The 27,805-nt window shown below is 45.3% G+C and overlaps 1 protein-coding gene and 1 non-coding gene across 2 annotated transcripts; one reads left to right on the forward strand and one right to left on the reverse strand.

Moving 5' to 3' along the window:
* The first annotated feature begins 19,556 nt into the window (after positions 1-19,556).
* On the forward strand, positions 19,557-21,272 carry LOC120645669. The gene has a single exon (XM_039922433.1). It carries the CDS (start codon positions 19,557-19,559, stop codon positions 21,270-21,272), a length of 1,716 nt encoding a protein of 571 aa, XP_039778367.1.
* LOC120646563 lies at positions 19,923-20,029 on the reverse strand. Its single transcript, XR_005664467.1, has one exon. It is a non-coding gene; the product is annotated as a small nucleolar RNA R71 (small nucleolar RNA).
* Positions 21,273-27,805: the final 6,533 nt, after the last annotated feature.

The raw sequence follows: 27,805 nt of genomic DNA on the forward strand, positions 1-27,805 counted from the left end.
CACGAGCCGGTGAAGGAAAGACCCAGGCCGGCCGGCCTAGGCTCATTGGGCCAGCCGGCCCAGCCCTTTTTTAGGTCGGTTCGACCTCCCCTTTGACCGAGGGTTCCCTGAGGCTATTTAAAGACCCATCCCCAAGGTTCACGCAGAGATCAATTCGGGAGACGACGCCAAGGAGTAGAGAAGATAGATGGACACCTCTCGGAGAGCCGAGGGTCGTGCTAGTTGTCTAGGGTTCGCCCTAGCCGATGTGGGAACCTTGCAAGGAAGACCACGTCGGAGTTCTGGAGCTAGGATCATCAAGATCAAGGTAGGGCCCGGTTGTGATCTTGTGATGTACTATCATTCATGGTGAAGTTATTTGTGATTCCGAATGTTTAGCGACCATGTTCTCTCTTTCGATTTCATTCTTTTCTTTGGGTTTGCTTCATCCTAGATCTATTATCGAGATAGATCGCTTAGCATGATCTTATAGTCATGGTGGCCAGAGGTTCATGACGGAACTACCAAAGGGGGTTCGACTTGCTTCAGGGTATTTCGTTCAAAAGGGGGGCGTCGTGACAGGCCGTCTCCATAGAGTAGGTGGAGTATCGAGGGATCGGATTGGAGATTTTGGGTTTAAAGAGGCTTTTCATTGAGATTCACATCTATCTTACTTCACTTTATCTAGCTAGAATTAAAACATATGCATGATCTAGGTGATCTAGATTGGTTATCTCTAACTTTCTCTTGCTACCTTCGGTGTTTGTCGTGTTTTTAGTAGATTAGATTCGTTTTCACCATCTCACACAAAGGAATTTCTATGCTAGTAGATTGTTTCTTGTCTCTTTGGTTCCGTGGATTGATAAACCTTGGGGGAATACTCTAAGGGAAAAGTTACACGAAACCGTGCGCTTGCGGTATATAAATCGGGGGCGCTAAGGAGCATCAACAAGCTTTTCTGGCGCCGTTGCCGGGGAACCATCGATTTAAGATCCAATCTTACTTGCATTCGTAAATATTTCTTGATTTTTCTTTTTGACCTTTTTAGATCTCTTATTTTTCTGAGCTAACTAAAAAAATGGATCTATTCCACGAAAATCAATCTAATCTAGAGTTTTCTTTATTTTGCTTTATTTTTCTTTTATGTTTTAGATCTTGTATATTCATCTTTTAGATCTCGTATATATTTTTTCTTTTTCACTAACCCCTAACAGGAGATGGACGGGAGCCTCTCCAACAAACCCGAAAATTTTGTGGATGATCCAGAAAAAATTTATAGGCAAAGGAGACGAGAAGCACGATCAAGAAAGCTGGAACTAGTAGATCCAAAGGTTGAAGCCGACGGTTCATCATCTTCACCTCAAGCAACTCCACCAACAAGTCCAAAGGAGGCGCCACTTCACCAAGGGATGGCGCTACCGGAGCCGAAGCGTACGATCGAAGAGCTATGCACTCCGGATGTTCGGGACTTGCCGATCCAAAATCTCGACAACATCGGAGTTCTGTTCGAGATCAAGACTTCAATCATAAGGATGGTGCAAAGCTCGCCCTTCACTGGAAAAGAAGACACTAATCTACATCTTCAAGCGTTCCTCCAACTATGCCGCACCTTCGACATGCAAGGGATGACTCAAGATCAAATAAGAGCGAGGCTCTTTCCATTCTCTCTATTTGGGAGAGCGCTGCAATGGTTTCATTCTCTACCACCGCGCACGGTGCAAAATTGGGAGTCCTTGATGAAAGAATTCATGACGGAGTTCTACTCGCCGGGTAAGACCCAGATTCTGCGCAACAAGATTGCAACATTCGCGCAAGCCCCGACGGAGACTATTGCAGAAGCCTATGAGCACTTCAACGACTACATCCGCGCCGTACCTCATCACAAGTTTTCAAGGGAGGATATGGTCCAGAAGTTCTATCAAGGCCTCACTACTGCATCAAGGGGGATCATTGACGCATCGGCCAGAGGTTCTATCATTGAGCTCACGCCTACTCAAGTTTTCAAGCTATTCAAGAAGGTGGCGGACAATGACGCATGGGCATCATCGGGGCGCCTACAACCACTCCAAGCCGTGGGCGCCGCGAAGAGTGTATTACAAGTGGAACGCGAAGAAGTGCTAGAAGGGAAGATCGACTCGCTCATGAGAAGGTTGGAGAAGTTGGAAGTGGAAAAGAGAGAAGCCCAAGCTATCGATTTGATGGCGGCCGAAGCGAGGTCTACATGTGAAGAATGTGGAGAGTATGGCCATGTACAAAAGAATTGCCCGGAGGAAGCCAAGATGCTCGACTATATGAAGAAGGGAGAATGGATTCCGCCGACCAATTTCCGCTACGGGCAAGGTAGACCCCAATTTAATGCAAGCTCTTCCATTCAAAACTTAGTGCCTCTTCGTATACAGTTGAAGGAGTTCATGGAGGAGCAAGGCAAGATCAACAAGGACACCGTCACCAAGTTCAAGGCTATGGACAAGATTTTGGAGAACATTGTTGGCAAGGTGACGGAGGTCGGGAGCTCTAACCTTCAAGTACTCAACTTGATGACGATGCTAGAAACACAAGTAGCCTAGCTCGCCGGACGCCTATCTAGCAATGAAGGAAAATTGCCCGGGCAACCACAAAGTCCGGAGACGGCTAAGGTAATTTAAACTCACTCGGGAAGGGAGACCGAAGAACCCGAACATGCAGCGGGAGCAAGGAAGCCTAAGCCAAGAGTTGAAGTGGAGACAATCATCAAGGAGAAGGCACCTACTCCTATGCCAGAGATAGTCACCGAAGAGCCGGAATTTGAGCTAGATGATATAGACACCAAGATTCTACCGCCAAGGCCATGATACCGCAAAGGTAAATATGAAGATGAGCAATTCAACAAATTTGTTGACATGGTACGCAGGTTGAGCATCAATATGCCGCTCTTGGACGCTCTACAAGTTCCGACGTATTCTCGCTACTTCAAAGATATCATGGGAAACAAGCGCGAGATACCGCCAAGCACTATCAAGCTAACCAAGGAATGTAGCGCGGCAATCGCTAATGAAGCTCCTGAAAAGAAGAGGGACCCCGGATGTCCTACCATCCCGTGTTCCATTGGGTCTCTTATGTTCGAAAGAGCACTTTGTGATCTCGGTGCAAGTGTGAGCGTCATGCCAAAGAATGTGTTCGAGAAGCTACGCTTACCGGAGCCGGAGCCCACTGCCATGTGCCTAGAGTTAGCGGACAATTCCGTTCGCTATCCTTTGGGAATCGCCGAAGACGTGCCCGTGAAGATTGGAGAACACTTAGTCCCCATTGACTTTGTGATTCTCGATATGGGAGAAGGGAGCAAGGCACCTCTCATACTTGGGAGGCCTTTCCTCAAGACCACAAGGGCGAACATCGACATTGGCAAGGGGGAGATAAAGTTCGACATCAATGGCACCACAAGCGAATTCAAGTTTCGTCCACGCCTCGAGGTATGCAACATGATCAATGTCAAATATGTTCCGCCTCACCGCCGTGTCACAAAGGAGAAGCCGGAGAAAGATGAGGAGCCAAACAAGAAGGAAGCGAAGAAGGAGATAGAAGTCGTCGCGTCCATCGCGACAAAGAAGATCGTTGCACCCGTTAAGAAGAAAGCTAAAAGCCCGCCTATGAAGACCAAAAAGAAGACTAACGTAGAAGACAAACCCACACCAAGGATTGTGCGGAAGAGGGTACCCAAGACTACAGCGCCATCACCGAGCGTTGGTCCGAAGTGAAGAAGAAGAAAGTCTAGCTATAGACTATAAACGAAGCGCTTTGCGGGAGGCAACCCGTTCATTGAGTCAAGAATAAAGCTACCGGGAGTTCAACCCGTTCGTCGATTCAAGAATAAGCTGCCGGGAGGACAACATGCGAAAGGTTTAGGTAAGTGAGTCGAGAATTTTGCTACGCAAGAACATGATATACTTTTGAACAATTGGTAGTTCGGTCAAACAATTCGATTTGGAATTTTATTCGCTCAGTCATTCCGATGTTATCTCTTATTCTAAACCAATGACATGAGCCATCCTATGATTTATTTGCCTCTTCTTGAGAAAGCCACATACAAAATTCCATACCTATTTTTGGCGACCGTCCTCTCCATGACGGCCGGACCAAGTTGAGATAAAACACACGAATAGAGCCGCGCTATGTTTATATCATTTGAATTCTTGATGCGTAGGTTCGTGCAAACATAGAGAGAATCTTCAGTTTCATCACCATAGGATTAGAATTTTCCTAACTTTATTATTCTCTTTTTTCAAAAATCTCTCTCTCATTTTGGCAAAAATTAGAACCTAAACCCAAGACCCACGGTTGAATTCGAGATTGTTCGCTATCAATTCATGAAAGTGAACGGTTCCGATGCAATCAAAATTAATATAGTCGGGAAATATTTTTCGACTTACAAATGTAAAGATGTTTCAATTCCCCTCTAATTATTCATTTAAACTCATTGCATGCTTTGAGTCAATTCTGAAATTTCGAAGTTAGAGGATTAAACATCTAAGCATGATTTGGAGAGGGTTTATGTGCTTGATTAACATCCATTGATCAAAGTGAGTTCACGGGAAAGATTTGTGCTCTCTACCTACCACCACATGCAAATAATTCAAAGGAGGGAGCAGCCATGCATGGAAGGACATGTGATTTTCAGCAAAGATGGCACTATGTGATGCATGATGAAGCATGGGACAAGGTGAATGACACAAAGTAGAGAAATAATGTTGCAAGTGGACATCAAAGGCAAAGAAGGAGTGGTTCACAGGATTTGCACGGTGCAAAGCATGCAAGATGTACTGGACAAAAGCGAATAATTGCACCAGGAAGCCACCAGAGAAAATTGAAGTGGAGAGGAGCCAGAAATCCCCTAGGCCGGCCGGCCCCAAGGCCCTAGGCCGGCCGGCCTGGCCCCTATTTAACCCCTCTGGTGCTCCCCTTTGGCAGGTATACTCCTCACTCAATTCCTTGCTTATGTTCTTCAAGTTCTTTGCCCAGAAACATCAGTTAGAGCCCTGAAAAATTCGTCCACCAAAATCTACTCCAAAAATCTCAGAAAATTCACCACAAATCCTAGTTTGTTCCACTCTTCGATATATTGTTCTCCCACCGGCAAGAAACCCCCGGTGTGTTTGTTTTTGAGTGTGTGCAGCAAGGAGTCACCATGAGTGGCCTCATGAAGTTCATCGCCGGGAGGAGAAAGACGCGTTCATCAACATCCGACGCATCGGCAAGTTCTTCGCGGAGGCACTCGGTCTCCGAGTCTCCGCGAAGCATGGAGGAAGACAACCCCGCACCGAGAAACGACATGCTGCTCCTTGGTGGGATGAGAGACCCGAGAAGCTCCTCCATGAGATTCACCGAAGGGATGCCACCTCCTCCACGGCGTTCGACAACGTCATCTGCACCACCACCATACAAGCCCAAGAATTCAGAATATGGGTTTATTATCTTGTCGAAGGAAGAAGAAGAAAGGCTCAAGTTCATGAAGGGAAGACTACGAGCAAATTATGATTTTGATGATGAAGCATTGGTGAAGCTGGGATTCCATCATGACATCTATGAGCTCTTGGAGAACATCGGTTGGAAGTTATTTTCCGACGGTGTCACGGTTGATATGCAAGAAGAAGTGGCTCTTGAGATGTTCATGACAGTAGAAAAATCAACGGAAGTGGTGGATGATGAAGAAGTTCCATGTCTGAAATTTAGGCTTAAGAATGAAGAGAAAGTAATCACCTATGGAGAAATAGGAAGCTTGCTCGGATTTAAAAGTAATGCATATGAAATGGTGCAAGTTGAAGATGGAGAGCTTGATGAATTTTGGACAAAAATAGTAAAAGATGTCAACCGCCAAAGGAAAAATATAAGTAATGTGACCCTCCAAATATTCCACTCTTGGTTGAGCAAGAGAATCCTCGGGAGGATGAGAGAATCGAAGGTCACCGACCAAGAATTAAATTGGATGTATGCTGCATTGGTGAAGAAACAAGTGATTGATCCCACCTACATCATGGTTGAAAGGTGGATTTGTGAAGCATCATCCGGTACGGGAGAAGTTGGTTCGGGGTGTTATCTCACAATGATAGCCCGAGCCATGAATCCGAGGTTACGAGTGATCCAAAAGTTTTATGTCCCGGGAAGAGATATTGGGATTGATCATTTGAGGCAAGGTCATTATATCGGAGGGGATGAAAAGAAAGGATTCACTATTTCTGAGATGGATATTTCCCTCCCCGATCAAAGGCTGAAATTATTTGCAAGAGGGAGGACTGATTGGCGAGTTGAAAATATTGGAAAAAAGGTGAAGAAATCAAAAAGAGGAAGGTTAATTGAAGGAACATCGGCATCAGCACAACAAGAAGACTTGGAAGTAAACCTTCCACCGCCAAGTTCTGCTTATTGGAGGAACGAATTTCAAGGTGAATCAAGTGGACAGGGATACCCACAAGGATGGACGAGTCAATGGGAAGGAAGCCAAGAACAAGCATGGGGGCACACTGCGGTGGCACCCCCACCATTTAGCAACTACGGCTACCCACCCTCGTCATACCAAGGAGAGATGCCCGACCCTTCATTTGGAGCACAATATTTTGACCTCCCTCAACCGGAACAAGGAATGAGAATCATGGGTGCCTATGCGAGAAGAAACATGGAAGATATAGACGCCATCCGGAGGCATACAACCCAACTAGAAGATGGGACTGCGGGAATTGCATATCAAATGGGACTTCTAGGCCTGGCGCCACCGGAACAATTTAATGGAGGAGCATTTCAGCAGTATTATGACCAAGGATACAACGCAAGAGCCAATCAAGGAGATTGATCGACGGCAAGACCATGAATAAAATGCTCGCACGTGTGGTTTGGATTTTCTATTTCTTTTCATTTATTTTAAGCATGTGTGCAATTTGTTTTCTTTTGCTTTCATCACCATGATAAATAAATGCATCACCCACGCTTTAATGTTATGGTTAGTAATGATGATAGAAAGTTTGTGCCATGATAAAATATGATGATCGTTGCCGCTTTGTCTACTTTCTTGTGCTTGGTTTATGCATGATTAAACTAATGCTCTCTCTAACATGATCTGAAAATTACATAAATGCCGGCTAATTCAATTGTGGAGGTTATGATAAATTAAGACCCATATCTTTTACTCTTGCTCTCTTACTTAAGCTTGTCAAGGAATATTTAATTTGGATTTAATTTTGAGCTAACCTTGTCAATCATACCTTTTGCAATTGCTCTACCCTTCTTCAAGCCTAAATGATATATCATAACAAACCATAGAGCAAGAATTATTTTCAGGTGAATTAATTCAGGAATTATCTTCTTTGGTACGAGACTAAGAAGCTGACCATTCCGTATTTTTGCGTACCTCTCTTTTGCTAGCCATTCTATCCATGCATTGTGAGTTTCTATACCGGGAACATCGCAAACCTCGCTGGATATCCACCCCTAACCAAAAACATATTTTTGTGAAACACCTCCTTGACCACAACCTATATATTGAGTATATATTTATTTCGACGGCAAAACAGTGGAGGCCTACAGGCAGTAGGCCGGCCGGCTCAACACCCTTAGGCCGGCCGGCCTGCTCTTTTTCCTCCTCTGTTGGCTTCAATCTTTCACGAGGAGATGCTCCATTGAATTCCAAAGTTGAGTCCAGAGAATTGATAAAGGTTTTGTGCACTCACTCCATCAAGTTATCATCACTTCATTGCTTGAGGACAAGCAAACGTTCAAGCATGGGGGGGAGGTGGAGTAAGTGCATTGTGTTGCCAATGGTTCTGAGGAGCAAAAAGAAAGAAAGAAAAAAAAAAGAGGAAGAGAGAAAAGAAAAAAAATGAATGATGATGAAAAGCTCCTCGGTTCCTTTAGCTTCATTAAACTCCAGGTACTTTGAAGATTATTCTATACTCAATTATTCCATCCATGTGCAATCCGATAACAAGGACTTCAGTTGTGCCTTGGGATCAACCATTGCCATTTGCACATGTCCACCATCTAAAGTGTGTGTTCCATTCTCTCCCTCTCCTCAAAGAAATTATTTTCCAATGGTATTTTTGACGAGTCTCGGTGAAATCCATAAGAAGTATTTCTTGTTTTGATAATATCTTGATTATAATATCTTTTGTTAGGACTAACCTTTCCAGAGCTCCAGATAAAGCCTCACACATACATATGAGAGAAAGAAAGGAGAGAGTTCTTGCAAGATTGAGAGACAAGATGAGCTGAGAGTTTCCATGAGCAAATTGCAATGAGGTTTGAATTATTGATCTTGGTTTAGTATTACTTATGGAACTTACTTTCTTAATTTTGAGACTTGTTTAATTTTGAGAGCATGTGCTTAATAATTGTGGGGAAGCATTTAACTTGTATCTACCTTCCACATTGAAAAAGCTTGTTACAACTTGAACTATTAATTGCAAAATATTTTGGGTGCCTTGTGTTTTCTCGTGTATGATCAAGTGCAGGGATTGGACACTGAAAGACAGCGCTGATTTTTATCAAAGACTTACTCGAGGACGAGCATGGTTTAAGCATGGGGAGAATGTTGGCGCTCCTTAAGTATCCATTTTATCCCCTGTTTAACTTTGATAATGGCATGAATTTAATATCAGAATCACTAACCATCCTAACCTCGGTCCAATTATTGGTCGTTTTCGCGTTTGCACATATATTTTGGAGGTACTTCGGTTTTGTAGGTTTTTGACCAATTTTGGAGCATGAAATGGCGAGGCCCACGATCACGCGATGACACGAAGAAAGACGAAGGCCAAAGCCCGAACAAAGGATCGAAGGCCATGATGATTAGAGGCCCGTTCATGCACATCCACCCTCCAATGAAGCCCAAAGGACAAAGCCCACAAGATAAGATCAAGATACTTTGGGGCTAAGCAAAGCAAAGAGATATTTAAGGAAGGATTTTCCATCCTATCCTTCTCCTCGAAGAAATCTCGAAGATAACGACGTCTAATGGGGTGCAATCGTGAAAGACATAAACTCTAGAAGATTCCAGGAGATTTGGAGAGAAAGATGAACACGAGCCGGCGAAGGAAAGACCCAGGCCGGCCAGCCTAGGCTCATTGGGCCGGCCGGCCCAGCCCTTTTTTAGGTCGGTTCGACTTCCCCTTTTGACCGAGGGTTCCCTGAGGCTATTTAAAGACCCCTCCCCAAGGTTCACGCAGAGATCAATTCGGGAGACGATGCCAAGGAGCAGAGAAGATAGAGGGACACCTCTCGGAGAGCCGAGGGTCGTGCTAGTTGTCTAGGGTTCGCCCTAGCCGACGTGGGAATCTTGCAAGGTAGACCACATCGGAGTTCTGGAGCTAGGATCATCAAGATCAAGGTAGGGCCCCGGTTGTGATCTTGTGATGTACTATCATTCATGGTGAAGTTATTTGTGATTCCGAATGTTTAGCGACCATGTTCTCTCTTTCGATTTCGTTCTTTTCTTTGGGTTTGCTTCATCCTAGATTTATTATCGAGATAGATCGCTTAGCATGATCTTGTAGTCATGGTGGCTAGAGGTTCATGACGGAACTACCAAAGGGGGTTCGACTTGCTTCAGGGTATTTCGTTCAAAAGGGGGGCGTCGTGACAGGCCGTCTCCACAGAGTAGGCGGAGTATCGAGGGATCGGATTGGAGATTTTGGGTTTAAAGAGGCTTTTCATTGAGATTCACATCTATCTTACTTCACTTTATCTAGCTGGAATTACAACATATGCATGATCTAGGTGATCTAGATTGGTTATCTCTAACTTTCTCTTGCTACCTTCGGTGTTTGTCGTGTTTTTAGTAGATTAGATTCGTTTTCACCATCTCACACAAAGGAATTTCTATGCTAGTAGATTGTTTCTTGTCTCTTTGGTTCCGTGGATTGATAAACCTTGGGGGAATACTCTAAGGGAAAAGCTACACGAAACCGTGTGCTTGCGGTATATAAATCGGGGGCGCTAAGGAGCATCAACAGGCATTGTATGGCAGAAAGTGCAGGACTCCTCTTTATTGGGATCAGATTGGTGAGAAGCATCTCTTTGTCCCTGACATTATAGAAGATGCAGAGCAGATGGTACAGGCTGTGCGAGAAAATCTGAGGATTGCACAGACTAGGCAGAAGAGCTATGCAGATGGCAAACGGAGGGACCTGACCTTTAAAGTGAACGATTATGTGTACTTGAAGGTGTCACCAATGCGGGGAATCCGCAGGTTTAATATAAAAGGGAAGCTAGCACCTCGGTATATTGGTCCATTCAAGGTGCTAGAGAGGAAAGGCGAAGTCGCTTATCGCCTGGAGTTGCCTACCAACCTCTCCGGAGTTCATGATGTCTTCCATATTTCTCAGCTGAAGAAGTGTCTGCGAGTACCTGAGGAGCAGGCACCACTGGATGGGTTAGATGTGCAGGAAGATCTGACCTATACTGAGCATCCGGTGAAGATTCTGGAGACGTCAGAGAGGGTTACACGGAACAAGTGCATCAAGATGTGTAGAGTTCAGTGGAGTCATCACAGTGAAGCTGAGGCTACATGGGAGCGAGAAGATGAGTTGAGAAAGACATATCCAGATCTCTTTGCTAGCCAGTCCAGCTGAATCTCGGGGACGAGATTCCTATAAGGGGGTAGGGTCTGTAACACCCTAATTTAAATTTCAGCTTTTAATAATAAATTTAATTGGTTTTATTTAATTTTCTAAGGTTTATTATGATTAGTCTTGCATTTAATCTAATTTTCATTCCACAAGTAATTAAAATTTGTCTAAGTTTAAAATTTCTTGTTGCATTCATGCTGGTGCATGGTTTTTTTTTTGAATGCATAGGAGTTTTGAATTCAAATTTGAATTTGAATTAAATTAGATTTGAGTTAGTTTGAAAAAGAAAAGGAAATAGAAAAGAGGAGGAAAACCAGAAACCTAATCTAGCCCAGCCGGCCCTCCTCCTCTCTTTCCTTTTCCTCACTCCGGCCCAGTCCGCCCCGCTCGGCCCAGGCGGCCTAGTTCCTGCGCACAGCGCCCCGCTCCCACGCTCCCGTCCCAGCTCCGCTCTCTCCATGCCTGCGCGTGCGCGCCCTCACACTGCCACATGGGCCCACCCGTCAGCCGCTTCTCCCGCACTCCAGCAGCACGCGCTCGCCCGACCCCCCCTCCCCCGCTTTCGCTGACAGCTCGGGCCCGCTTGTCGGTCCCGTCTCCTTCCTTTCTCCTTCTCCACGCCGAGCCTCTGCTCCACCCGCTCGCCTCGCTCCTCTGCGCCGTGGACCAGCACAACCCCGTGGACCACCCTGACGCCGCAGACCCACTGGTCAGCACGGCGCGTGCTCCTTCTAGAAGCCTCACCCCGAACGGGATCACACAGAGTTGTTGCCCGATCCGTTTCCTCCACGCACAGTCAAATCCAAGCTCGCCACCGCGATCGTCGCGGTACCCTTCCATATCGCGCCACCAGGATCTCGGCACAGCTTCTGTAAACAACCGGCCTTCCCTGCACCTCGCTTTCCCATCCCGCAGCCGCCACTGAACCCTAGCATTGCCGCCTTGCCTCTGCTCGGAGCAGAGCACCCCGCCGCGGCCATGCTGCGCCACCGCCCCAAGCCCCTGCAAACCGCCACAGCAACTCCGCCTCGGCACCAGGAAGCCATCCGAGTACTCCTCCCTCGACCTCGGACCCCGCCATCGCCGGAATCGGCTCAGCGCCACCCGGAGGTGAGATCCCGTCTGCCGTGCAATTACTCGCCGCTGGTGAGCTCTATGCCTCTCTGACCCCTGGTGCTTCTCCCCAGCGACACCGCGAATCGAGCCCTGCAGCCCAGACGCCCGGAGGACCTCCGAAGCGCCCTGTCCACGAGCCCCGCTTCCGCTCCGCCGCCGGACAACATCGCCGTTGACTCTGCCCGGCCTTCCAGCCCGATCTGCCCCTTGGTGAGCACCTCTCTAACCCCTTCTACCTTCTGAAACCGCTAACTAGGCATGTAGGCCACTCTTGTGGCACGAGCACCCCACGCCGGCGACCCGGGGCCGCCTCTCGCCACGGCGAGCGACGCTTGAGCCCAGACTCGCCATCCTGCGTGCTCCAAAGTTTTACGCGTGTCGCGCTTGCTCTTCTGAGCCAAACCGCAGGCCGAACCAAGCTCTGGATCGCCAGATCGGCCAATGCCGGCGAGCCTCCAGCCGCACGCCACCGCGGAGACTCAGCTGCGGTGACCTTACGCCGCCGCCCACGCGCCGAGTCCCTCCTAGGCCGCACGATCCAGATCGGACAGCCCGAGTCAACCCGAGCCCGAGTCAAACATACCCGATACCGGTCAGCGCCGTCGATTTTGCTAAAGAGACCCCGAGGTTTCCTGAAATTAACCCGCGGTCCTAACCTGTGTAAAAGTATTTATATCCAGGCCCTGCTTTATTCACTTAGACCCCTGCGCTTTTCCCTTTTAGAAACCGCGGTCCAGACCTGCTGTTTTTGCATGTTAGACCCTAGAACTAAGGTTTAATTACGTTTTAGTCCCTGGTTTTTGTAGAAAACCCCCAGAAACTCTGTTTTTCTTACAGTTAAGCCCCTGGACCTTGTTTTAGGCGTTCTTTATGTCCACGCGATCGTTGTAACGCGTAGAATAGTTCTAGCTTGGTTTTGTTTGCTGTTTTTATGTATTGTTGTACTGTTTCTTAGTGTTAGCCTTTGTTTGCATGTATGTTTATGTTGTTGCCTTGTTTTTGGCCATGTGTTCGTAAGTAGACGTTGAGCTACCTGAGGAGCCCCAGTACCAGTACCCGGAGCAGCCACCACCTTCTGAGCACTTTGAACAGCAGGAGCACTTTGAGGAAGGCAAGTATAACAAGAACACCACCTATCACTTTTAAATACAATTTCATACTGTATTTTAATACTATATGCCTATAAGGACTTTCCTAGCCACTTTATATCCTTTATATATATATCCCTTGGGTTGCATTTTGGTTAGTTGTGCTAGGTGCCGCGCTATAACACACTTGGTCCTTTTTAATTAATTTGATTAATGGTATATGCAACTTAATTCTGGGAGTGGCCCGTATGAGTGGCTCACGTCTCGTTAAAAATTGGTTTTTATAGAAACATGGTTTAGGGGGCCAGCATGGTGCTTAGTGCTTGGTTGGCCACTCTCCATAAGGACCGGTTCATAGAGCGACAACCTGGGACAACAGCGCTACCACAAGATTGGAATGGGACGATCTTGGCTTACTAATTTGGTCTTTTTGGTTTGGAGTAACTTACCTGCGGGGCAAAGGGTGGTAAGCTTCAATGGTCCCTGTTCCTCCGGCTTGGTCTGTGCTTGGTCTGTGCACCTGTGCTTGTACCCCCGTGAGGTGGGCCCCATCGTTGCCGATCCAACTCTTCGCGGTTACGCCTTACCAACGAGATTCTTTGTAACGGCCTCGTAGTGTGCTTGCTAGCCATCTAACCTAAGGAAGTGTGATGAATAACTAGCGTAGCTCACGACTTGTGGGTAAAGATGTGCAACCTCTGCAGAGTGTAAAACTGGTATACTAGCCATGCTCACGGTCATGAGCGGCCCAGATCCTCCTTTTGATTAGTGGGGTTACCTTGGTGGTTCGGTTTGGTTCTCAGTAGTTCATAATTAATTTTGATTAATTTCAATGTAATTGGGGTATGGTAACTCATCAACTTGTAGTAATAGCTTTAATAAAATTTTGCCAAGATTAAAAGCTAATGAAGTTAAGTCAGCCAACCTTAGAGCCTCATAGTTTGTGTTATACTTGTTGAGTACAAGTTGTGTACTCACTCTTGCCTACTCTACTCTTTTTCCTCTTGTTCTTTTGGGGGATACTCTACTGCTGCTCAGTTCCTGCCGACGCGAGGGAGTTCACCTAGAGCTACCAGGAGTATGAGGACTTCTAGGCATTCATCTCCCAGTCGACGTCCCTGTGGCGCCCAGCTTCCGAGTTTTGTACTTGTACTTTACGCTTCTGCTGTATCAGACATTTTGTCATTAATGTAATAAATAACATTCGTATTTGCTTTAATATATCTTTTTACGTGATATGTGCTATGATATACTGTTCATTCTATTGTATATACGTGTGACTTGATCCTGGCACGTATATGATTGCTCGGTTTATGTCCTTTTATAAACCGGGTATTACAATTTATCTATCTTCTCAAGTTTGAGTGTTTAGCTTGAGCGCGGAAGTAGGTTTACATTTAGCATTAGGCTAAGTTTTCTCTCTTATTTTCGGGGTCTTATCTTAAGGGTTTTCTCGCCCAGACTAGAGAACTCAAGTTAGTTCTCTAGGTTGAGGGGGATTTCTCTCGAAGGCTTCAAGAGAAATCCTAACACCGAGTACGGACGTGGTGTCTGAACTCAGTATTAGCTAGAGAGTGTGTTCCACCCCACGGTACCGTTGTGGTAGGCGGCTCGTGGTGACAGCCCTGTCCGTCCCTTGTAGTTCACCACGTTCGGGTGTTTTCATAGCAGTAATTGCCGACTATTGTTGGACTCCCTTCTCATCCCATTCTTAGTCCTTCCCTAAGGCCGCCGAAGTAAGCTCTGGTTTCTCGAAGACTAGTTAGAAGTTTAGTCTGATCTAGAGAGTCTAGCTCGATAGTTCAGAAGTGTATTAGGTGTCTTATCTGGCTCGTTGTCCTCCTAGCTACTACCCCTCTAAGGAGTTGAGCCTCCGTGTGTCACTCGGTCATTGCCTGGCCACTTATCTTACCTACCTATTTGGCTTAACCCCCGTCAAGTTAGTCGGTTGATTAAACTAGTATGGTTATCATTCGATTTACGATACTCTTTACCATAGTGCTTCCCTAAGGAAAATTACGATACCCTGGAATACTCCAAGGTGAAGTGCAACAGCGGTGATTCTGTGCACTTGCGGAATTAATATTCTATTGGGCATAAGAAACGCCAACACCCATGAATTTTATAACCATCTGACTGCTCCATATGTATCTCTTCCTCTAACTCTACATAAAAGAAAGACGTCTTCACATCCATTTGATGGACATGTTGACCATAGGAAGCAACAAGTGCAAGAAGCACTCTAATGGTGGAAATCCTGGCAACTGGAGATGAGGTATCAAAGAAATCCTCTCCTTCTTTCTGAGTAAATCCCTTGGCCACAAGCCTAGCCTTTTACTTTTCAATAGTACCATCAGACCTCAATTTCTTTTTAAAGATCCACTTACATCCAATTTGTTTACAACCACAAGGACGATCAGTAATCTCCCAAGTACCATTTGACATTATAGAGTCCATCTCGCTACAGACTGCCTCTTTTCAGTACTCAGCATCATGTGATGCATAAGCCTCAGGAAGAGTTTTTGGCACATCATCTACAAGATAAACAATAAAGTTGTCACCAAAAGATTTTGCAATCTTTTGTCTCTTACTCCTTCGAGGAGCATCATCAACTAAATGTTCATCTTTAGATTTCTCATCATTTGGTTCAAGTTGAGTATAGTTCTCTAAACTGTGCTCATGAGTATGCCTATTCTCGCTCCGAGAAGTGCTACCTGCTGCTCTCATAGGAAAAATATCCTCAAAGAAAGAAGCATCTCTAGACTCCATAATGGTATTCACATTTTGCTCAGGAGTATTAGATTTTACTACTAAAAATCTATAGGCTGTGCTATTGTGTGCCTAACCCAGAAACAAACAATATACTGTTTTGGGTCCGAGCTTTCTCTTTTTCGGCTCAGATAAATTAACCTTAGCCAAACAGCCCCAAGTTTTCAAAAAGCTAACATTGGGTTTCCTTTTGTTCCATCCCTCATAGGGAGTGACTTCCCTATTTTTAGTCACAACTCTATTTAGAATGAAATTTGCTGTTAAAATAGCTTCCCCCCACCATTCATAGGGCATACCAGCATTCTCAAACATGGCATTCACCAAGGCTGTTAATGTCCGATTTTTCCTCTCAGCCACACTGATGGAACCCGCTGGGGTTTGTTCCCGATCTTTCGGTGAGGGTAAATCTGGATAACTCAATTTAAGGGGATGGTGAAGACATTCACGGTCCGACTTCAGCAATTCGAGGATGCTGCGCCTTAGCAACCGATACACCTTCTCCAATGATTGCCGCGAACTTGTGGTGCGCGACACCCAGCCACTAGGGCACCTGCTCTGCAAGAAATTGAGAACTAGCAAGAACAAGTAAACAAGAACTGAAATCTAGATTAAAACAAAGTTGGGGACTCGAATACAAGAAGACTGGTGGTTTCTACAACACACGCGCTTCCAGGAAGCTGCAAAAGCAAACTTACGTCTAAACAAAAACCTAGCCATCCATGGTAGCGGCTGGGGGTATAAGTACAAGGGAGGGCAACCAGGAGTCGTCTCCTAACCCTAAGACGCGCCGCCAAGGGCTCTACTGGATACGCGGCCCATTGGGCCCAAATAGGGTGGTGCAGCACCATGGACTGAAAAAACCCGGATACTCCGGGTATAGGCTCGGAGACTTCGGGACAAGGTTCGGACATCCGGTCCTCAGCCCGGATACTTCGAGTTTTGGCACGTAGACTCCAGAGTTTCGCTGAAAGAAGCCTTGACTGTTGTCACAAGTTGGTGTTGTCCTGCTGTCCGAATCCAGCCCACGCGAATCCCCTCTCCTCCATCATTCCTAAGTAAAATAAGAGTACGCGTGCTTCCATTTTCTAGATATAATGGACAAGAGTTTGAGAATGAATTTACTTGATGATTGAGTTGATGTGCCCGAGTGAGGGTAATAGGACCAAGTGGTGGAGATGGTGGTGTGGATGTATTGTTGGTGCTGATGTCCTCATCATCCTCCCCTTCTTGCATTTGAGTCGTCCTCAACTCAATCGCATCTTCGTCTCCCAAATATGGCACCAAATCTGCAACGTTAAAAGTGGGACTAACCCCAGAATCTGCAGGTAGATCAAGCTTATATGCATTCTCATTAACTCATTGCAGTACTTTAAAAGGTCGATCAGCACTAGGCATCAATTTTGATTTTCTTAATTTAGGAAATATATCCTTCCTTTAATGCAACCAAACCAAAACTCCAGGTTCAAAAATCAGTTGTCTCCTACCTTTATCACCAGCCAACTTATACTTAGCATTCATGCGCTCTATGTGTTCTTCAGTTGTTTCATGCAGTTTTAACATCAATTCAGCACGTTGTGCAGCATCGAAATTTAATTTTTCAGAAGTTGGCAAAGGCATTAAATCAATAGGAGCATGAGGTAACAAGCCATAAACAATCTCAAAAGGGCATTTCTTAGTGGTAGAATGTTGTGACCGATTATAAGCAAACTCAACATGAGGCAAACATTCTATTCACGAAAGAACAAATCAGCAACATGTGTAGCATCTTCACTCTTATGTTTCAAAATAACCCTAAGCATGGTTGATAGAGTTCTATTCACAACTTCAGTTTGTCCATCGGTTTGGGTATCACAAGTAATGGAAAACAAAAGCTTAGTCCCCAGCTTGGCCCACAAAGTTCTCCAAAAGTGACTAAGAAACTTTGCATCATGATCAGAAACTATGGTGTTTGGCACACCATGCAATCGAACAAACTCACGAAAGAACAAATCAGCAACATGTGTAGCATCTTCACTCTTATGACATGGTATGAAATGGGCCATTTTAGAAAATCTATTATTGACGGCCATTATTTCCCATTTTGGCCGTCAACTTATCAGGAATAACATGAGCTTTACATCATGTTCCATGCATATTTTGCTTATTTCTAACAAGTGCAACAAGTTTTGGATGAGTTGTGGTTGTAGGAGATTATATACCGAAAATCAGGAAAAATGGGCAAAAACCCAGGCCGACCGGCCTCCCCCAGGCCGGCCGGCCTGGCACCTCAACTAAGTGTGCCCCATCTTAAATACAGGAGCGAAGATACATGTTTACAAAGTCTCTAAACCGAGGATTGCAAGTTGGTTTGTTGAAATGAACCGAAAGGCCTAGCACATTGATTAAAGGACCAACCTACAGCACTTACCCTGATCTTTTGGGCCGGAGCACCACTATGGACTTCATGCACCCTTTGATCAATATGTCGGTGAAACGGAGGGCCGAGATGTGCCAACTCTAGGACGGCTGGCCTAGGGGAGGCCGACCGACCTGCAACTTTCAGCGTTGAACCAACGCAACCTACACCGACACCAGGAGGAGATCAGGAGCGTCCACGAGAAGGACGGCGCTAAATGGAGGAAATCCCAGGCCGGCCGGCCTAAGGGAGGCCGTCTGGCCCCACTTTGCAGCGTCTCGTGCCCAACTTCGCGTGGAAGTTATATCAACCGTCCTAGTTGCTTACAACACACGCACCCACCTCGTACCGACCTTGGAGCACTATAAATAGAGAGCAACACCCTCACTCTCAACAAACACCAAGGAGTTCTCTTCTCACTTTTCCTTTCTAGAGTAGGTTAGGTAGTTGGAAGTTAGAGTCGAGTCGAGCTTGTCTCAGGATTCCGGAGTCATCATCAGAAGTCGGGTATAGCTCTTGTATCTCTTCCTTTGACATTTATCAATATAGTTATCTTCATTATCTTTTCGAGTCAGCTTTAGTTTCTGCATTATTTATCTTCTCAAGTTATCATACTTGTGTGCGGAAGTAATTCCTTTAGCTTAGGCATTGTATCTTTCTTGTTTATCGGGATCTTACCTTACAGGTTTTCTCGCCTGAACTAGAGAACTCAAGTTAGGTCCCTAGGTTGAGGGGGGTTTATCTTGAACGCGTCAAGAGGAATCCAAACACCGAGTACGGACGTGGTGTCCGAGCTTAGTGTTAGCTAGAAAGTGTGTTCCACCCCACGGTACCGTTGTGGTAGGCTGCAGGTGGTGACAGCCCTGTTCGTCCCTTATAGTCCACCACGTTAATGTGTTTTCATAGCAGTAGTGCCGACTGCCATGTGACTCCCTTCTCACCCCAGTCTGAGTCCTTCCCTAAGGCCGCCGAAGCAAGCTCTAGGTTCCCGATAACTAGTTAGAAACAAGGTTTAGTCTAGAGATGCTAGCTCGATAGTTTAGAAGTGTTTTAGGAGTCTTTCTCGCTCATTGTCCTCCCAGCTGCTTACCTCTCTAAGGATTAGAGTCTCCTGTGTCAAACGGTCTTCGTTGGCCATTATCTTATCTTATCTATTAGGCTACCCCCCCTAAGTTTGTCGGTTGATATCTCTAGTAAAGTTTGTCATTCGATTCTTCGATACTCTTTGCCATATCGCTTCCCTGAGGAAAATTACGATACCATGGAATACTACAAGGTGAAGTGCTACATCGGTGATTCTATGCGCTTGCGGAATCTATATTCTATTGAGCATAAGAAATACCAACAAGCATTTCTGGCGCCGTTGCCGGGGATGCAATTGGCTAAAGATATCGTCGAATAGTTTGATAAAATTTACTAATTTATCACCGCTAATTTTAGCAGGATTACCATTGCTCTCGGATATCTGTGATTTCTGCAGTGCTGTGCAGGACCAGATTCGATCTACCATATCACTTCAACTCAGATCCAGAAGAATTGGGTAAATTGTATGATGCATAGTCGTCCTACTAGAAGGAATTTACTTAGGATCACGGTTTGACAACGCCAGCTTCAATACCCATGTCTCAGATGACACTCCGCCAATTCTCAGCCCCGTCTAATAGCCATATCCCTACTAGACTGACCAATGACCAAGGCACTGATGACTTTGAGATAAAGACTGGCCTTGTCAACATGATCCAAGCAAGTCCCTTCTGCGGAAAGGCATCAGAGGATGCCAACGCTCATCTTCAAAATTTTCTGGAAGTGAGCAGCATAATCAACCCAAAAGGCACTTTGATGGATAATATTCGTCTTCGATTGTTCCCATTCTCTTTGGTTGGGAAAGCAAAGATGTGGTTCTACGCATACAAGGAAGAATTCGACACTTGGGATGCGTGCGCCAATGCTTTTCTGGTCAAGTACTTTCCGGTGGGCAAAACCAACACCCTTCGGAATAGGATTACCAGTTTTCAACAACTCCAGGACGAAACAGTCCAGGAAGCCTGGGAACGTCTTCAAGAATACATTGCAGTAGGCCCACACCACGACATGGAAGAATGGCTTGTCATTCAGAAGTTCTTCCATGGCCTGAACCGGCGATCACAAGATCACATGGACGCAGCAGCGGGAGGAGCATTTCACTCCCTCGATGTTGCAGGAGCTAGAGTGCTCATCAATAAGGTTGCTTCCAACCAGAGTTGGAACGAAGAAAGGCAGCCGGCCCATGCAAAAGGAGTACATGAAATCGACAGTGTCGACAGGCTAGTAGCCAAGATGGATCTTCTCATGAAAAAGCTAGAATCTCCACACCAGGAGGTTACCCAGACTGAGTCTCGGATGACATGTGAGAAATGTGGCAATACTGGACACTCGGGCAAATCTTGCCCGTTCACTCAAGAGGACGAGAACTTCATTGGGAACAACACTCCTTATGACACAGACTGCCGTCTTCAGCAAGGTTGGAATTTTAAGCCCGACCTCCCCTTCGGCCAACAGCAAGGTAACAATTTTAATAACAGTTTTCAGCCCTCGCTTAAAGACTTCATGAAAGGCCAAAAACAAATCAATGACAATATTAGTGAGAAGTTTCTTGCTAATGATAAAATTCTTGAATCTTTGGCTATGCAACTAGATGGGTTTAACTCTGTTATTAAAAATCAGTTGAGTTTCAATAAATTGATAGAAACTAAGGTAACTCTACTGGCCTCATCCTACCTTAACCAAAACACGGGGAAGCTATCCGGGAAACCGGAAGTGAACCCGAAAGAAAGCGTGAATGTGGTAGCTGTGCGGGCAAGACAATCCACACAGAGACCACATCTTCCGCAGGATGTAGGTGCACAGCGGAAGACCGTAACTGCCAGGAATACCAAAGCTAAAGACGGGGTGCTAGAGGAGGCCGAAGAATCCAACACCATTGCTACCCAGGAAGACCCCGTGGAACCCCATAGAACTTCACGCGACTGTCACGACACAACCGCCTTACTGTTTCTAGAGCGGAAAAGGAGGCCGGTGGCCGACAAGCAATTCAGCAAGTTTGTCGAGGTAATCAAGAAGCTTTATGGCAACATACCACTTCTTGATACTATGCAGGTTCCCACGTACGCCGAGTATCTCAAGGATATCCTTGGCAACAAGAGGGTCCTGCCGCCCACCGAGGTCATGCAGCTTACAGAAGAGTGTAGCCCAGCTATACTCAACCCTCTTCTGGAGAAGAAGAAGAAACCAAGATGCCGCACCATCACATGTTCCATCGGAGCTCAACACTTTAAGCATGCTCTTTTCGATCTGTGAGCAAGCATCAGCGTCATGCCAAAGGTAATTTATGATAAACCTAACCATCATGCGCTTGCTCCTACTGCCATGTGTTTGCAGCTAGGAGACCAATCGGTTCGTCATCTCGCGGGGATTGCCAAGGTTATTCCGGTGAAAATACGGAATTTCTTTGTCCCCATTGATTTCATCATTCTCGATATGGAAGTCGACACCAAGATCCCTCTCATATTGGGAAGGCCATTCTTGAGCATGACAACTGCACACATTGATGCGGGAGTTGGAGTAATCCAACTTAACATCAATGGGCAGAAGGAGAGATTTGGTTTCAGACCAAAGGATGAACAATGCTCACAGATCAAAAGTTTCAACCGGAAGGAATCCGTGAAAGAGCAGGAGAAGCCATATACCCCATCCAACTCTACCCTCATCAAATTTGTGGATAATCTTCAAACTCCAGAGGAGATCAAGGTGTATAACCAACAGAACGCGAAGCGGAACATCCAACGTAAGAAATTTCTAGAATTTGGGAAGAAAGAGATCGATATAACTCTGCCTATGGCAGAAGAAAGCGTCGCCACCAACGTCTCCATCAGGTGACGACGACCGAACCCAAGGTATGGATAGTCTCGCTCAGGACAAAAAACTTGAGCCCTTGCCATGAGGTACGTGGTAGTTATCCATTCTTGCATCTACATATAGGACAGTTTATATCCTTGCATAGTTTTCCCTTTCACATCATAGCATGTTTAAATTTTCGCAAATGCATTCCTTTTCATTTCACATTGCATACAAAAAAAAAATCGACCGAGATGGCAAACCTATTGAGCTTCATTCATGCTTGGGGGGGATGCCAATGTATCCAGGTAAGTCGTCCATCCTGTCCTTTCATCTTGTGTCTTTAAAAAAAATATAAATATAGTTTGAGTCTTTCAAAAATTCAAAATAAAAAGAATAACATAAAATAAAAATAAGAAAAAAAAATAAATAAAAGAAAAAAGAAAAAAATGTTTCATGCTTTGAATAAAACTCCCAACTCATATGTGTGGAAATCCGTGTAAGCTCTTATCATGGAGATGATGAATAGTTGCTCTGTCTATGCTTTGCAAGTACCTCGTATACAACTTTTTACTCTCCCAGTACTTGAAATGTTGGCTCATGGAAATATCATTAAAATTCTGGTTTGAGTGGGAGCATGAGCTTGATTTCCATGTCTATGTTGTTGTGAGATTTGAGATGGCCCGAATCGGAATAAAACTGCATGCTCTAGTAGGGAACCTCTCGGAATTTCTTTAAAATAAAATATGGTTAAGATTTCCCCTTTGGTTTAAATGTCCTACCCAGAGCCATAATTTTTTATCATAAGAACCAATATAAGCTATCTTGAGTTATTTTGAGCTTTGCCGAATGGTGAGTCCGTTCGAGGAAGGTACTTGTCATCTACCGATCTTTCTCCTTTGCGTACCCATTGTTTTGCTAGCCTCAAAATGTCTGGCATGTCAACTACCTAATCTGGGTATTGATATCCACCTTCGCCAGACAACTCCCCTCACAACAAAGCCCAAAATCTCCACAGTGAGCCTATCCATCTCGAGTGGTCTATTCAAGTTATGCTCCCTTCCAATAACTCTATCCTCATGGAGTATGGGTCATCTTCCTTAAAATAAATAAAAAATAAAAAAAAACCACAGCAAAAAAAAAGAGAGACAAGACCCATACCTCCACTCAAAAGAGATGAAATAAGGAGCTCAAATAAAAAAGACCAAATGTTTTCTAAGTGTGAGTCCATTTCCTCCCTCTCCCCTGAACATTTTACCTTCCATAAGATTGGGATTTGATCGAGTACCAACCTCTTGCGAACCACTCTTCGGCTCGGCAACACAAGTAACCAAGGTATGCTACACACTTCCTACCCAAAACTCCACATATTAGCCTAGAGTAGGATGAAGATGGTCAAAATTTCCGACCATGGTGAGGATCATACACCTTGAGCGATTTGAGAGTACCATTGGGGAATCTTAAACCGCTTTTGAAAAAACAAAAAAAAACTTGCAAAACTCTGAGATAGGAACCTGAACAGGAGCAGAAAATATTTCGGTAAAGGTTGTTCAGTCTCTCAACCGCCCAAGACGAGGGATGAAATGCCAATAAGCCCCATCTTCAGAAACCAAGGTATGAGCCAACTTATTCATAGTATATATGGATTAGAGTAATATGTTGTGCATAATGTTTCTGCAAAGTATGAGCATTGATGCAACTCCTGATCCACTGAGCCTCAGCTTTAGCTTTACTCGAGGACGAGCAAAAGTTTAAGCTTAGGGGGGGGTGTTGACGGCCATTATTTCCCATTTTGGCCGTCAACTTATCGGGAATAACATGAGATTTACACCATATTCCATGCATATTTTGCTTATTTCTAACAAGTGCAACAAGTTTTGGATGAGTTGTGGTTGCAGGAGGTTATATACCGAAAATCAGGAAAAAAGGGTAAAAACCTAGGCCGACCGGCCTGGCACCTCAACTTAGTGTGCCCCGTCTTCAGTACAGGAGCGAAGATACATGTTTACAAAGTCTCTAAACCGAGAATTGCAAGTTGGTTTGATGAAATGAACCGAAAGGCCTAACACATGAATTAAAGGACCAACCTGCAGCACTTACCCTGATCTTTTGGGCCGGAGCACCACTATGGAGTTCATGCACCCTTTGATCAATATGTCGGTGAAACGGAGGGCCGAGATGTGCCAACTCCAGGCCGGCTGGCCTAGGGGAGGCCGACCAACCTTCAACTTTCAGCGTTGAACAAACGCAACCTACACCGACACCAGGAGGAGATCAGGAGCGTCCATGAGAAGGTCGGCACCAAATGGAGGAAACCCCAGGCCGGCTGGCCTAAGGGAGGCCGGCCGGCCCCACTTTGCAGCGTCTCGTACCCAACTTCGCGTGGAAGTTACATCAACCATCCTAGTTGCTTACAACACATGCACCCACCTCGTAACGACCTTGGAGCACTATAAATAGAGAGCAACACCCTCACTCACAAACCACACCAAGGAGTTCTCTTCTCACTTTTCCTTTCTAGAGTAGGTTAGGTAGTTGGGAGTTAGAGTCGAGTCGAGCTTGTCTCGGAATTCCGGAGTCATCATCGGAAGTCGGGTATAGCTCTTGTATCTTTTCCTTCGACATTTATCAATATAGTTATCTTCTATATCTTTTTGAGTCAGCTTTACTTTCCGTATTATTTATCTTCTCAAGTTATCATACTTGTATGCGGATGTAATTCCTTTAGCTTAGGCTTTGTATCTTTCTTGTTTATCGGGATCTTACCTTACGGGTTTTCTCGCCCAGACTAGGGAACTCAAGTTAGGTCCCTAGGTTGAGGGGGGTTTCTCTTGAATGCATCAAGAGAAATCCTAACACCGAGTACGGACGTGGTGTCCGAGCTTAGTGCTAGCTAGAAAGTGTGTTCCACCCCATGGTACCATTGTGGTAGGTGGCAGGTGGTGACAGCCCTGTCCATCCCTTGTAGTCCACCACATTCGGGTGTTTTCATAGCAGTAGTGCCGACTGCCATTGGACTCCCTTCTCACCCAGTCTGAGTCCTTCCCTGAGGCTGCCGAAGTAAGCTCTAGATTCCCGATAACTAGTTAGAAACAAGGTTTAGTCTAGAGAGGCTAGCTCGATAGTTTAGAAGTGTTTTAGGAGTCTTTCTCGCTCGTTGTCCTCCCAGCTGCTTACCTCTCTAAGGATTAGAGCCTCATGTGTCAAACGGTCTTTGTTGGCCATTATCTTATCTTATCTATGAGGCTACCCCCCCTAAGTCAGTCGGTTGATATCTCTAGTAAAGTTTGGCATTCGATTCTTTGATACTCTTTGCCATAGTGCTTCCCTGATGAAAATTACAATACCCTGGAATACTCCAAGGTAAAGTGCTACAGCGGTGATTCTGTGCACTTGCGAAATCTATATTCTATTGAGCATAAGAAACACCAACATCTATCCACAATGATGAACACACAATCCCTCCCCTTCTTTGTTCTAGGCAGTCCTAAGACAAAGTCCATAGAAATATCTTCCCAAGGTGCACTTGGAATAGGAAGATGCATGTATAAACCATGAGGATTAAGGCGTGACTTAGCTTTTTGGCATGTGGTGCAGCGAGCAACAAACCTCTCCACGTCTCTCCTCATCCAAGGCCAAAAGAAATGACCAGCAAGGATGTCCTCAGTCTTCTCCACTCCAAAGAGTCCCATCAGTCCTTCTCCATGTGCTTCCTGCAGCAATAATAAACGCACAGAGCTAGCTGGAATGCATAGCTTGTTAGCTCTAAAAACAAATCCATCATTGAGGACAAATTTGTTCCATGTTGTACCCTCCTTGCAATTCACCAACACATCTTTAAAATCAGCATCATGTACATATTGCTCTTTTATTGTTTCCAACCCAAAAATTTTGAAATCAAGTTGTGAGAGCATGGTATAACGCCTAGACAAAGCATCAGCAATGACGTTTTCCTTCCCTTTTTTGTGTTTGATGACATAAGGGAAAGATTCAATGAATTCAACCCATTTAACATGTCTACGGTTCAGTTTCGCTTGGCTTCGAATAGGTTTCAAAGACTCATGATCAGAATGGATAACAAATTCTTTGGGCCATAAGTAATGCTGCCATGTTTCCAAAGTTCTAACAAGTGCAAGTAATTCTTTATCATAGGTTGATTAGTTGAGACTAGGCCCACTCAATTTCTCGCTAAAATACGCTACAGGTTTGTCCTCTTGCAGCAGCACACCTCCAAAACCAATTCCACTAGCATCACATTCAAGTTCAAAGGTTTTGTTGAAATCTGGAAGTTGGAGTAAAGGTGCATGGGTTAACTTATCTTTCAACATGTCAAAAGCACTTTGATGTGGTGCAGCCCAAGTGAACGTTGCACTCTTCTTGGTGAGTTCATGCAGCAGGGCTACAATGGTGCTGAAGTCCTTCACAAAGCAATGATAGAATCCAGCCAGTCCTAGAAAGCTTCGCAATTGGGTGACCGTTGTGGGAACCGGCCAGCTGTGAATGGCTTCAACCTTGGCTTGATCAACATAGATTCCCTGTAGTGTCACAACATAGCCAAGAAAAGAGACTCGATCTGTGCAAAAGGTGCACTTCTCAAGGTTACCAAACAAGCGTGCATCACGGAGAGCATCCAAACAGCACGCAAATGATCAAGATGGTTTTCTAGTGATTTGCTATAGATCAGAATGTCATCAAAATATACTACCACAAATCTGCCAATAAAAGTGCTAGGCGCATTAGTGAGTCCAAAAGGCATGACTAACCATTCATACAAGCCAAACTTGGTTTTAGACGCTGTTTTCCATTCATCTCCTAGCTTCATGCGAATATGGTGGTAACCACTACGCAAATCAATTTTAGAGAACACAATTGAGCCACTCAATTCATCAAGCATATCATCTAACCTAGGAATAGGATGACGATATCTGATTGTGATGTTGTTTATCGCTCTACAATCCACACACATGCACCATGACCCATCCTTCTTAGGAACTAAAAGCACAGGAACAACACAAGGGCTATGGGATTCACGCACATAACCATTGTCGAGCAATTCTTGCACTTGGCGCTAAATCTCTTTAGACTCTTCTGGGTTGGTCCTGTATGGTGCACAATTGGACAAGGAGGCCCTAGGAATAAGGTCAATCTAGTGCTCAATCCCATGAATTGGTGGCAGCCCCGGTGGCACCTCCTTTGGGAAAACGTCCGCATACTCCTGCAAAAGGTTAGTGACAACAGGAGGCAATGAAAGGGGTATGTCCTCAAGTGAAAACAAAGTTTGTTTGCAAATCAAGGCATAGCAAACAGTAGTAGTGGCATCAATCACATCCAAATCAGATTTAGTAGCAATGAAACATGCCCCTTTCAGCAATTCAGCTTGATATCATTTTTATTATCATGAACAGATTTGTCACTTCTCTTTTTGTGCTTCAGGTAAGGTCGGTGTGCTTGTCTTCCACGCAAAGCCGGGATGGGAGACGCTGCCAAGTGGGGCCGGCCGGCCTCCCCTAGACCTGCCGGCCTAGGGTTGCCACCGATTTCCCAACACCTTCTCATGGACGCTCCTGATCATCTCTCGAAGTCGGTAATGGTTGCTTTGGTTCAACGCAGGCAGGTGTGGGGCCGACCGGCCTCACCTAGGCCGGTCGGCCTGGCTCTGGCTCACCTCGGCTCTCCATTGCTCTGCCACATTGATCACAAGTTGCACATTGCTTCTCAAGTCGGTTTAGGTCTTGGTTCACTAGTTTGTCGCTGCAAGTGGACCCAAAGTGACTTGGCTCAAGCCTTCCGGTCTCAACTCATAATTCTTGTGCAAGATGTCCTTGGATTGGCTTCATCTGGAGCTCAGGACCATAGTTATGAAGTTGCACGACAAAGTTCCACAAGGGTTAGGCCGGCCGGCCTAGGCCGGCCTGGGATTCTCCCAAATTGGTTCAATTTTGGATATGTTGTTCCTAAATTCAAATATTCACCAAAACTTGTGGAACTTATCAATG

This window comes from Panicum virgatum, chromosome 8K, assembly GCF_016808335.1.
Source record: "Panicum virgatum strain AP13 chromosome 8K, P.virgatum_v5, whole genome shotgun sequence".
Classification (NCBI taxonomy): domain Eukaryota; kingdom Viridiplantae; phylum Streptophyta; class Magnoliopsida; order Poales; family Poaceae; genus Panicum; species Panicum virgatum.